At 42.2% G+C, this 13935-nt stretch overlaps 1 protein-coding gene across 1 annotated transcript; it reads left to right on the forward strand.

The window, feature by feature from the left end:
* Positions 1–5144: 5144 nt before the first annotated feature.
* On the forward strand, positions 5145–13419 carry LOC118358868 (uncharacterized). Its single transcript, XM_035736842.2, has 3 exons — positions 5145–5844; positions 6883–6982; positions 12302–13419. Exons 1-3 carry the CDS (start codon positions 5488–5490, stop codon positions 13138–13140), a joined length of 1296 nt encoding a protein of 431 aa, XP_035592735.1. The 5' UTR covers positions 5145–5487; the 3' UTR covers positions 13141–13419.
* The last annotated feature ends 516 nt before the right edge of the window (positions 13420–13935 follow it).

Raw genomic sequence — 13935 nt, forward strand, 5'->3', positions numbered from 1 at the left:
GGGTTCTCAAGGACTCCTCCATGTTCAGGATTTCACTCCAACCAGTCTCCTAAATCATGTCGAATTGAGTACTGTAATTCCGACAGGTTTTCCCCATGTCTCAAGATTGAGAAGAAATACATAGACAGGAAAAGAGGGAGAGAGAGAGAGAGACAGAAAGAGAGAGCGAGGGGGGCAGAGAAAAATAGAGATAAGGAGAACGAAAGAGAGAGAGCGAAAGTAATACACGAGAGGACAGATGCCACCCTCTAAAGAGGCTTCACGCTTTTGCCTGACAACTCATTGTGAAGGAAGGCCTTCACAGGTACCTGCCATCTCTATTTGGTGTGGGAGGGCCGAGTATGAGAGAATGGATGTATGAATGTTTATATGTTTATCCTTTATTCTACTGGCCAATAAATAAGCCTGTATCATAATCCTTATCTAATCAACTTGCAGTTAGTGATATGCATAATTTCATCATTAACCCCTGATCCATTATTCTTAACTATTTGTATGAATTGGAGTTATGTGATTGAATTTTCTAGTGTTATTATTTGGTTCCCTCTCTCTCCTCCCTCCATCTCTGAACACAGGTGACAAACTACACCTGTAACAGAGGAGAAATGTATATATTTGGGTGCTATCAAGTCTCCTGGGTTCCAGGCCTGGGAGGAACATGAGTATTGCCACCCATACCATGTTTTGTTAGTTTCAGCCTGAGGGCCATGTATTTGTAATAAACATCCCTCAACTTTCGCATCAGAGAATGTGGTCCTGCGATTCCTTTTATACATATGGTCCAGGCAACAGACTGTCTGTGACACTCATCCAGACAATTCCACCGATCTATCGATCGCTCCATACGTTGAGTCTGAAAATGCCAACCCTGGAAGTCGTTTGTGCTGACGTCAAAATGGGGGCATTTTACAAGACAAATTCATCAGCGATTTCGATCGTCTCAAACCAATCAAAGTATCAAAGCCAATGACATGATTCTTCTATACATAGACCATAGTAATTACTACCCAGGGTGTAATTGCTTAATATGACCACTAGGGAGCACACCTCTCATGCCCTCTCTTGGTCCTCATGGTGGTATCAGGAAGCATGTTCTCTCCCCATGTACACAAGCCCTGTCAGTGTGATGATTGAGCTCTCTATACATTGAAGAAACCATATTATAAATTCATAGCCCATAGCACAACAATCATCTTACCAATTTCAGGTAAATGACAGCATGTCAGTGTCTATACTTACAGGTCTTTCTGAAAGGTGTGTACTGATTTGATTGCCCTCTAAACATGGTTGACCATGGAGACCGAGTCTGATTCTGTGCTCTCTTACCTTTGTGGGGCCACGCTCTCTTACTTCTGTGGGGCCACAGCCCTCCAGGTAGGGTGGTCCCTCCGCTGACAGATATACTGCTAATGCTTATTATTATATTATTATATTATATATATTATTATTTGCAAGAGAGCACTCGGACCTGGAAAAGAACAGAGAGGCGATTGAGAGGAATTATTTTGTACGTATTCACCTTATTGACTGAGTGCTATTATATACTGAACAAAAATATAAACGCACCATGCAACAATTTCAACGATGTTCCTGAGTTACAGTTCATATAAGGACATCAAGTCAATTCAAATCAATTCATTAGGCCCTAATCTATGGATTTCACATGACTGGGAACACAGACATGCATCTGTTGGTCACAGATACCTTAATAAAGGTAGGGGGGTGTGGATCAGAAAACCAGTCATTATCTGCTGTGACCACCATTTGCCTCATGCAGTGTGACACATCTCCTTTGCATAGAGTTGATCAGGCTGTTGATTATGGCCTGTGGAATGTTGTTCTACTCCTGTTCAATGGCTGTGCGAAATTGCTGGATATTGGCGGGAACTGGAACCTGCTGTTGTACACGCCGACCCACAGCATCCCAAACATGCTCAATCTGTGATATATCTGGTAAGTATGTAGGCCTAGGAAGAATTGTGAGATTTTCAGCTTCCAGGAATTGTGTACAGATCCTTGCGACAGGGGGCTGTGCATTTTATGCTGAAACATGAGGTGATGGTGGTGGATGAATGGCACGACAATGGGCCTCAGGATCTCGTAGCGGTATCTCTGTGCAATCAAATTGCCATCGATAATATGCAATTGTGTTCATTATCCGTAGGTTATGCCTGCAAATACTATAACTCCACCGCCACCATGGGGCACTCTGTTCACAACGTTGACATCAGGAAACTGCTCGCCCACACAACACCATACATGTTGTCTGCGGTTGTGATGCCGGTTGGACGTACTGACAAATTCTCTAAAACAAAGTTGGAGGTGGTTTATTGTCGAGAAATGAACATGAAATTCTCTGGCAACAGCTCTGGTGGATATTCCTGCAGTCAGCATGCCAATTGCACGCTCCCTCAAAACATGAGACATCTGTGGCATTGTGCTGTGTGACAAAACTGCACATTTTAGTGTTGCCTTTTACTGTCCCCAGCACAAGGTGCACCTGTGTAATGATCATGCTGTTTAATCAGCTTCTCGATATGCCACACCTGTCAGGTCAATGGATTATCTTTGCAAAAGAGAAATGCTCACGAACAGCAATGTAAACAAATGTGTGCTCAAAATTTGAAAGAAACAAGCTTTTTGTGCGTATGGAACATTTCTGGGACCGTTTATTATAACTCATGAAACATGGGACCAACACTTTACATGTTGCGTCTATATTTTGGTTCAGTGTAGATAAATACAGGGTGGCGCTGTTGCTGGTGTGCTCATAAGTAATCTTGTGTGAAATTATATAGGCAACTCTTGACTGGCCATGATTTTAACTGCAGCAAAGAGGTACAGCCTATGTAAGAATAATAGATTAACATAACTGCAATATTAAATACAAAAGTTCAGCAAGGAAAAGCCTAGAAATAATATGCTTTACCCACTAAGCACAGCCCGACATCTCTTGGATGTCTTTTTTTTGTCCTGTCGTCTTTTTTTGCAGGTTGGCATTTATTGTCATGAATCTTGCCCTGGAGGCAGCACTGCGGAGTTGTCACGAGCTGGCACAGCCACAAAGTCATAAAATCTAATTTTAAACCTAACCCTAATCTTAACCACACTGCTAACCCTAATGCCTAACCCTAACCTTAAATGATGACCAAAATCCAAATTTATGTATGCATACATTTTTACGATTCAGCTGGCCCATCTAGCAGATATCGCTCAGTTCTGCCTTTTGGAGCAAGATTCATGACAATAAACTTTCATCTGCTCTTTTTTATGGTGCGGCCAAAACAGGCATTGATTTGAACAACTTCCACGTACGTTCATTTTGGGTCAGGTCCAGACCAAATCTGAACCAATCATAGACGTCTATGTTTGGTTCAGATTTGGTCTGGTCCAGACTGGCGTATATTTGGCCCAAGCATAGATATCTATGTTTCACAACTTTGGACAGCACAGTACCTTAGAACACAGTAGAGTACAGTACATTACAGTACAGTGAATAACAGTAAAGTATAGCACAGTACAGTAAAATACAGCACAATATAGTAGAGCACAACAGTGGACAGTAGAGTAAAGTATAGTTCAGTACAGTAGAGTATAGTACAGTGTAATGTACTCTATTTTACCCTCCTTTACTTTAATGTACTCTACTGAATTATTTACTTTTTTATCCCTTTGCCTCCCCAAATTCGTGGTGTCCAATTGGTAGTTACAGTCTTGTCTCATCGCTGCGACTCCCGTACGGACTCGGGAGAGGCGAAGGTCGAGAGCTTTGCGTCCTCCAAAACACAACCCAACCAAGCCACACTCTTTCTTGACCACTCAACCCGGAAGCCAGTCGCACCAATGTGTCCTTAACCCGGAAGCCAGTCGCACCAATGTGTCCTTAACCCGGAAGCCAGTCGCACCAATGTGTCCTTAACCCGGAAGCCAGTCGTCGGAGGAAACACCGCGAACAGGGCGACCATGTCAGCGTGCACCGCGCACGGCCCTTCCACAGGAGTCACTAGTACCCGATGGGACAAGGACATCGCTGCCGGCCAAACCCTGACCCCTAACCCGGACGGCTCTGGGCCAATTGTGCGCCATTTAGCTACTAAGGTAGCTAAACAACAACATATCAGTCATAACAACATAAAAACATTTCCGTAACCGCTACTGAGAAAGTTATTGTAGGTGAAGTGGTCTGTTGGTTTATTCTGTGTGTATGTCAGAGTTTGAATATCATCGCTGCCGTTAATTGCATGTGACATATGGGTGCAATAAGAAATACTCAATGTTGCAATCTTCAATTGGCTCCTCTTTGTGATATTACATGGATTAAACTAATATTATTGTGATATAATGTTTACTTCATAGAGAATATATGTGCCATAGAATTAATGAGCGGAACATTTGTATTTTCATTTTGCTTGCTTACTGGGTAGTCATTAAATACTGATGTCTATATTATTGAAAAACATATTCTACAATAAGCAGAATCCTCGGCCTCAGTAAAGTGATTCATTTGTATGCAGAGGAATTAAAAGAAAATTCGGGATATTCTTAACTCCATTAATGCAAAAAACAGAATAATTCAAGAGCAGTTATGTCTGAGGGAGTAAAGATAACTGCCAGATACTGTAAATGGGAAAATATAATCTGTTTTACTTTCCCCTCAGCTCTATGGTGACACCATACTCTGCAAGTAGAGCTCTGCTCGAGCCCCCTTGAGGCGCATGCCGTGTGTAATTAACATCTACATTGTGCCTCGTTTCTCTGTCTTGTCTAAACTCACCTTGGTGTGAAAACAGTTTTAACCGCCCTTCTCGGTTTCACCTGTGTCAAAAGTAACGTATTACACTGTGTGTAATTTACACATCATTTTAGTGTTTACATGGTGTGTCACATAAACTGGATAAAGGGGTGTAGTTATTCCTTCATTATGAAAATTATGTAATATTCCATATTTGTTTTGGAAAGTTTGGACATACAAATCACTCATATTTTTTTGATATAGGGAAGACTAAAATAAACTAAATTGGAAAATACCTTAATTTAGTAGTCCATCTAGTAGTGTTTACTGTCAAGTGCGTGTGCTCCGTGGGCAGGAGGGGTTAACCTGGATTAAATGTCCAATTGATGACGTTGGAGAAGTATGGAGATTCGCAACGTTGGGGAGCCCAATAAATTGTGGTGTGGCCTGCTGTCTGAAGGTAGGTAGGGCAAGTAGACTGTGGTGTGAGCAAACATATCCTACCACAGTAGCTGTCTCACCAGCCAGGAGCCCAGCAGTGTCAATGCGACTTCGCCTCTGTTCTGGGAAACAGCCCTGTCAAACGTCAGAGGACAGCGGAGAGTTTAACGTTTCAAAAGTCTCGTCTCCCTGCTCAGAGGAATGTAGGCTATGTGTGTCGTCACAGCCAAACGAAACTGTGCACTTCGACAACGTTAACAACTTGTAAAGTGGAAGATACAGCATTGCAACGGCGTGGAAGACATTTCTCATAGATGTCCACTCAATTGGAAAGAGGCCTACAGCTAGAGAAGACCAGACTTAATGCGCTGAAACTCGAATTGGGTGAGGAGATTGATGTTGAGAGTCTTGACGGATGCCTGCCCGAGGGGCGGCACGGCGACTTGGAGAAAGGAGCGAAGGTGGCGGAGGAGCAGACGGCGAAGCAGCGCAAAATGACCCGCAGCCCCAAATGCGCCCGCTGTCGGAACCACGGCGTCGTGTCTTGTCTCAAAGGCCACAAACGCTTCTGTTGCTGGCGTGACTGCCAGTGCACAAACTGTATGCTCGTGGTGGAGCGGCAGCGGGTGATGGCTGCGCAAGTCGCCCTGCGGAGACAACAGGCGACAGAGGTGAGCCATGCGGCAGGGACATCCGTATTATACTGGTGGGATAGAATTTAAGAAAGATAATTTTTATATAATCTAGGCCAAAATGCTGTAACCCTGTGAGCACGACCAGCGAAATTAAGGACTATGAAATAACACATATGGATAAACAAATTAATATGCATTGCTATTTTCCTTTAGTGATAATGAAAAAAAAAAAACGATATTTTCCACTTTTACATAAAAACCATAGGCTGTTTTTGCTTAACATTTCTGAATAGTTCATGTTAACATTTTTTAAAATTCAGTTATTCCACTCATAAAACGAATTTGTTTACACAGCATTTTGTCATACGAATTGTAGGCGTTACACCAGGGAAACTAACATATCATTATTCTGTAACAAACTAGCCTATAATATATCACATGGCTATGGCTGTGACCGTACGCCTACCATGTACAGTACCTGCCTGTATTTACTGCTCTCGTGTTTTTAAGATATATTGCCTTAAGTCATTTCGCCATGGGGTTAATGGATACAGTGCTTTCAGAAAGCATTCAAACCCCTTGACTTATTCCATATTTTGTTGTGTTACAAAGTGGGACTAAAATGGATTTAATAACAGTCATTTTTTCAATGATCTACACAAAATACTCTAATGTCAAAGTGGATTGAATCTTTTTTTTCTTCTCACCTATCTACAAACAATACCCCACAATGACAGTAAAATACTGTTTTTTAAATAAAAATATATATTGCAAATGAAAGAAATATTAAATTTTCATAATTTTTCACAGCCCTTGGTCCATACTTTGTAGAAGCAGCTGCGATTGCAGCGTCTTGGGTATGTCTGTATCAGCTTTGCAGATCTGGATTTTGGGATTTTCTCCCCATTGTTCCTTGCAGATTTTCCTCAAGATCTGTTAAATTAGATGGGGAGCGGCGGTGACCAGCAATCTTCAAGTCTTTCCACAGATTTTCAATGGCCCAACCAAAGCCCTGACTTGAATATTATGTAAATATATTTTAATGTATGTTACTTCTACCCCGTTCCTTTGCAGGGTAAGAAAGTGATCAGGGGAGCAGCCACACCATTCCGTCGCACCGCTTATCAGCGCTACACCAGAGCACCTAGCATCTTAGCAAAGAGTATCCTAGAGGGTAGGTATCAGTGATAGACCAGATCATCTACTGAAGCACCCCTAGCTAAAAGTAGTCTATCCTACACAAGTGCCTTCAGAAAGTATTCACACCCCTTGAATTACAAAGTGGGTCTAAAATGGATTTATTAGTATTTTTTCCCCCAACAATCTACACAAAATACACTGTAACGTCAAAGTGGAACAAAATGTATGAACATTTGTAAAAAAATAAATAAAAAAATAAAAATAAACACTATATCATGATTAGGTAAGTATTCATCATCAAATCAAATGTTATTTGTCACAATGCGCCGATAACAATAGGTGAAACCTACCGTGAAACCAACAAAGCAGTTCAAGAAATAGAGTTAAGAAATGTTTTACTAAATAAACTAAAGTAAAAAAAAAAAAAAATAACGAGGCTATTTACAGAAGGTACCAGCACCGAGTAAATGTGTGGGGGGTACAGGTTAGTCGTGGTAATTTGTAAAGTGACGATGCATAGATAATAAAAAGTTAGTAGCAGCGGTGTAAAATCAAAGGGGCAGAGGGATCAATGTAAATAGTCCAGGTGGCCATTTGTTTAATTGTTTAGCAGTCTTATGGCTTGGGGGTAGAAGCTATTAAGGAGCCTTTTGGCCCTAGACCTGGCGCTCCAGTACTGTTTGCCATGCGGTAGCAGAGGGAACAGTCTATGACTTGGGTGACTGGAGTCTTTTTCATTTTTGGGGGGCCTTCCTCTGACAGCGCCTAGTACATAGGTCCTGCATGTCAAGAAGCTTGGCCCCAGGGATGTACTGGGTTGTACGCCCTACCCTCTGTAGCATCCTTAGGGTCAGATGCCGAGCAGTTGCCATACCAGGCGGTGATGCAACCGGTCAGGATGCTCTCGATGATGCAACTGTATAACCTTTTGAGGATCTGGGGACCAATGCCAAATCTTCTGAGTCTTCTGAGGGGGAAAGGTGTTGTTGTGCCCTCTACTGTCTTGGTGTGTTTGGACCATGGTAGTTCATTGGTGATGTGGACACTAAGGAACTTCAAACTCTCTTCAAACTGGGGGCGGCCTGTCAGGAAGTCCAGGATCCAGTTGCTGAGGGAGGTGTTTAGTCACAGGGTCCTTAGTTTAGTGATGAGCTTAGTGGGTACTATGGTGAACAGAATGCTCACATACAGTGAGGAGAACAAGTATTTGATACACTGACGATTTTTGAAGGTTACAAAGCATTATCTGTGGATCTGTTGGAGCAGTATGCGAATTGGAGTGGGCCTAAGGTTTCCGTCATGATGGTGTTGATGTGAGCCATGTCCAGCCTTTCAAAGCACTTCATGGCTACCGACGTGAGTGCTATGGGGCGGTAATCATTTAGGAAGATTACCTCCACTTTCTTGGGCACAACGACTATGGTGATCTGTTTGAAACATGTAGGTATTACAGACTCGGTCAGGGAGAGGTTGAAAATGTAATTGCAGACACTTGCTAGTTGGTCCGTGCATGCTTTGAGTGCACGTCCTGGTAATCCGTCTGGCCCACATCGACTATGGAGAGCGTGATTTCCCTGGGTTTCCCTTTATAGTTTTCATGCTTTGCCACATCCGACGAGTGTAAGAGCCAGTTAGTAGGATTCATTCTTAGTCCTGTATTGACGCTTTGCCTGTTTGATGGTTCGTCAGAGGGCATAGCATCATTTCTTAAAATTGTCCGGATTAGTGTCCCACTCCTTGGAAGTGGCAGCTCTAGCCTTTAGCTCGGTGGGGATGTTGCCTATAATCCATGACTTCTGGTTGGGATATGTACGTACAGTCACTGTGGTTGTCGATGTCGTCTATGCACTTATTGATGAAGCCAGTGACTGAGGTGGTATACTCCTCAATGGCATTGGATGAATCCCGGAACATATTCCAGCCTGTACAAGCAAAACAGTCCTGTAGCGTAGCATCCGCGTCATCTGACCACTTCCGTATTGAGCGAGTCACTGGTACTTCCTGCTTTAGTTTTTGCTTGTAAGCAGGAATCAAGAGGATAGAATTATGGTCAGATTTGTGAAATGGAGGGCGAGGGAGAGCTTTGTATGAGTCTCTGTGTGTGGAGTAAAGATGGTCTAGAGTTTTTTTTCTCCTCTGGTTGCACGTGACATGCTGCTCGAAATGAGGTCAAATGGATTTAAGTTTGCCTGCATTAAAGTTCCCAGCCAGTTGGAGTGATGCTTTTGGATGAGCATTTTCTTGTTTACTTATGGCCTTATACAGCTCTTTGAGTGTGTTCTTAGTGTCAGCATCGGTTTGTGGTGGTAAATAGATGGCTACGAATAATATAGATGAGAACTCTCTTGGTAGATAGTGGGGACTACAGCTTATCATGAGGTATTCTACCTCAGGCGAGCAATACCTCGAGACTTCTTTAATATTTGGCATCGCGCACCAGCAGTTATTGACAAATAGACACACACCCCTGCCCCTCATCTTATGAGACATAGCTGCTCTGTCCTGCCGATGCATGGAGAATCCAGCCAGCTTTATATTATCCGTGCCGTCGTTTAGCCACGTCTTGTGGAAACATAAGATATTACAGTTGTTTATGTACCGTTGGTAGGATAGTGTTAATCGTAGATCGTCCAGTTTGTTTTCCAACTGCACGTTGGCCAATAAATAATACAGAGGGTAGTGGTGGTTTACCTACTCGTCTGCAAATTCTTACAAGGCACCATACCTCTTCATGCAGATAACAGGGATTTGGGCCTTGTCTCGTTAAAGCAGTATATCCTTCGCGTCAGACTTATGAGTTACAAACAATGCGACAAAACAAACAAAATAGCACAGTTGGGTCAATACACGTTAAAATCCCCTTTGGCATCGATTACAGCGGTGAGTCTTTCTGGGTAAGTCGAAGTGCTTTCCACACTGGGATTTTGTGTGAAGTCCCTGAGCGGGTTCCTTCCTCTCTGGCAACTGAGTTTGGAAGGATAGCTGTATTTTTTGTAGTGACTGGGTGTATTGATACTCCATCTAAAGTGTAATGAATAACGTCATGCTCAAAAGGAATATTCAATGTCTTTTATCTGTATTTTCTTTTACCAATCTACCAATAGGTACCTTTCTTTGCGAGGCATTGGAAAACCTCCCTGGTCTTTGTGGTTGAATCTGTGTTTTAAATTCACTGTTCGACTGAGAGGCCTTACAGATACTTGTATGTGTGGGGTACAGAGATGAGGTAGTCATTCAACAATTATGTAACCTTTTACTGCAGTGGGCTAAATCAGGTTCACACATAGTGTTTCTTGGTAGTCTTAAACAAATCTGTTTCGAAATAGAAGTATACACCACACACACATGGTTATGGGCTTAAACAAAATAACACACCTGTATCATATAGAGATGTATTACATTTTGAGTTTGCATCCCAACATTACACTGTTTACCACAGCATTGTTGATTACTCGTTTCTGATTGGATAGGGATGCATTCTAGAATGGACATTAAAATCCGATAACGGAACAGTTGGAAAAGATATCAGGACAACTTGCAATCATGACCCAATAATATACGCCGACACATGCAGACCGTACTTGCTGCAAAGTTACAGAAAGCTAAACCAACAACTACACAAATGGAAATAGGTTACATTGTAAACGCAGGTCCAATAAGGAAAGAACATAGCTAGCGAGCAAAGGTTTGTTTTTGCAGAGACATATTTTTTTTTGGAGCATCTGATGACCTAACGTGGTGAGTGATGAACATGCATTTCTCCTGTCCCCCTCCACCGCTAAAGCTGTCAAATCCTTCCACGTTTCAGGTTTTACCAGCTGTTTTTTAGCAACTGATTTTTGAATTTGGTTTTCGTATTGGCAGGTTTGCTAGCAACAAACTATTTAGCTATTTTCTTGCCTAGTGTTTGATATGCAACGCAATATCCTCGTAATTAACAGTCAGTATTGACGAGTGTCCGGACAAGGAGGCAAACTTTTCTAGCTATGCCAAGCAAAATCGGGCATTATCAGCTCATTGTTATGGATGTATCCAAATGAATGTGAATATAAAACAGCTAATTTGCTGTTATTCTGGCTGCAGAGGTCGTGAATGTGTTAGCCGTAGCTAGCTGGTTAGCTAGCAAGCAGGGGATACGAATGTATCCAGCGACCATGGCAACGGACGATAAAGAACGAACGAACGACCGGGTCGCGTCAATAAATATCGAACCAATCGAACATGTGACTGGGTCGTGTCTCTCGCAACCAAAAGATGAGAAAGTATGAATGAGCTTTTTTTTTTTTTAAATGAAAATATCAACAAACAAAATGTCGTTTCTACCGGTAAATATGTGCTTATCGTTGTTTTCTTTGTCAACTGTGGTATAAGTGGGATAAAAGCCTCCGTTCTGTACATTACCGTGGAAAAATGAACTCGACTCTCTCGTTCGGATGTATCGTCCATTATTTCCAAGGTAATGTACAGAACGGAGGCGTTTAGCCCTTAGTTATATAAAATACATCACTGAAGATTGAACTATGACACTATCTGACATATAAACACCAGATTAAAAAATATATATATATATTATGAAATTATGAAAGTACAGAGTGAGTCCTTGCAACTTATTATATGACTAGTTAAACACATTTTTACTCCTGAACTTTAGGCTAATAACTAAGGGGTTGAATACTGAGTGACTCGAGACATTTCAGCTTTTAAAAAATTATTCATTTGTAGGCATTTCGAAAACATAATTCCACTTTGACTTTATGTGTAGGCCAGTGACAAAAAAAACAACTAAATGTAATCATTTTAAATTCAGGCTGTAGCACAAGAAAATGTGAAAAACATGTTAAGGGGTGTAAATACTTTATGAAGGCACTGTAGATTAGAGGATGAAGCTTCATTAGCATCTAGCTCATTACCCCATCTCCTGTCCCAGACCAGACAGTGGGCTACACCACACGGGATAAGTCAGTAATTACACTGCCTGTTTCGTCTATAGGGACTAGATCTGTTTGTATTTTATTTATGGTAATTAAAATTATGCAAATGGAGGTTATGGAATTACAAGCTGTGTTTACCAGCGAGCGGCTGGGAGACAAAATGATGAGGTCACGTTACCTCTACGTTCCCCTGAGTAAGCACATGTACACGCACTACAGCAATGTCATCACAGCTGTGTTTAGAGCATCTACTTTGGCTTTATGAATTTCAACTTCATTTACCTAAATAAAGTTGGTAAATTAACATGTTCATTGTTTAACTTCCTATTTGGTAGATTTAAGTTATTATAGTGAGACAGACTGTGTTCTCAAGGTAATCATTATACAACTTAATGACATCAGTGTTGTACATTACCCAATAGGGTACAAACTCCCTATGGCGGAGGACGGCCCCTGGTCCAAGCGATGTCACTTCCCCTCTGTCAGTGCCAGGATGAGGAAGAGGAGGGCGTTTGCTGATAAGGAGCTGGAGAGTGTGATGCTGGAGAGAGAGCTGAGACAGAGAGAGCTGGAGGACATATCAGGTCTCACCCTGCTTCACCCCCCGGCCCTGGCAGTGATGCCCGCCTCCCCCCACCACTGCTGCCCACACAAGGACCATGGGGCATCCACCTACGTGCCTGTGTACAAATACAAACCGGGCCCTGTGCTGTATGAGTGTGACTTCCACTGCTACCAGGAAGAGCTCAAGGCCAGATCAGCAGAAAGCGGTTATAATTATGGTCAGTTCATGTCAAAGTGTAACTCTAACTCTGGGGTTCTGGAACACATGGAGCAAGCCAGGGAGAGAGCACTGGAGAGCTGGGAGTGCTCCAGGAAGAGGGAGAGCTGTCGAGAGCCGTTACCCGTGCCCTTACTACAACTACAACAGCGGGGGAGTAGTTATTCTGAAGGCTCAGCTGATCTGGACAAGGATAAGGCCGTGCCAAAATGGGTCAAAGACGATCCAACCGTTCCAATGGCCATCATGCCAAAAATAGCCATCACACACTCTGACTCTCCCTCTGAACCAAAGCATATGTTTCAGGGAGAGGTAGAACCCTACAGACCCAGCAGGTTCCCAGAGCCTCACTTCCTCACACCCAGGGACTGGTCAGCAGGTGGGATTAGGCATCAGGACAGGCCTCAGATCAACTCAATGAAACCCGCAGTGGTGAGGCGGCCATTACCGTTCTCAGTAGAGTCATTGCTGAGGGCCTGAGGAACTCATGTCCATAAGTGCATTTTCTAACAACATTGGTTACTGTAAGATACATAACTAGTGAAATAATGTATTTAAGAAAATAAGTATACCCACATCTATGTCAGTATTTAGTTTTAAAAAATGTGCTCAGCATTTTTCAAAGGATTGTAAGATAGTATTTTTAGAGCACAAGGTACATGTATACAGTGGGATCCAAAATAAATGACACCCTTGATAAAGATGAGCAATAATGACTGTTGTATCAAGTAAATAATAAAGATTCTCTGCTATAATGTGCAGTGGCTTCAGGAAGTGTTCATACCCCTGGACTTTTTCACATTTTGTTGTGTTGCAGCCTGAATTCAAAATGGATTTAATTGTTGTTGTTTTTCTCACCCAACACCCCATAATAACAAATATTTTTTGTTTGTTTGACCAAATACAGAAATATCTCATTTACATAAGTATTCACACGCTATGACACTCCAAATTGAGCTCAGGTGCATCCAATTTCCTTTGATCATCCTTCAGATGTCGCCACAACTTGATTGGAGTCCACCTGTGGCCAATTCAATTGTTTGGACATGATTTAGAAAGAAACACATCTGTCTAAGGTCCCACAGTTGACAAGTCTATGTCAGAGCAGAAACTATACTATGAAGTCCAAGGAACTGTCCGTAGATCTCAGAAATATAATTGTGATGAGGCATATACAGTACCTGGGAAGAGTGTAAAACAATTTCTAGAGTGTTGAAACGTTTTCAAGAGCACAGTGATGACCAACAACCCATTGACCACTCGGACAGAACTGCA

The sequence above is a fragment of the Oncorhynchus keta genome, chromosome 26, assembly GCF_023373465.1.
Source record: "Oncorhynchus keta strain PuntledgeMale-10-30-2019 chromosome 26, Oket_V2, whole genome shotgun sequence".
NCBI classification, from domain to species: domain Eukaryota; kingdom Metazoa; phylum Chordata; class Actinopteri; order Salmoniformes; family Salmonidae; genus Oncorhynchus; species Oncorhynchus keta.

Coding starts and splice junctions, on each gene's coding strand:
- LOC118358868 (XM_035736842.2), top strand. CDS start 5,488: ATGTCCACTCAATTGGAAAGAGGCCTACAGCTAGAGAAGACCAGACTT. Junction 5,845..6,882: donor GGAGACAACAGGCGACAGAG/GTGAGCCATGCG, acceptor GTTCCTTTGCAG/GGTAAGAAAGTGATCAGGGG. Junction 6,983..12,301: donor AGCAAAGAGTATCCTAGAGG/GTAGGTATCAGT, acceptor ATTACCCAATAG/GGTACAAACTCCCTATGGCG.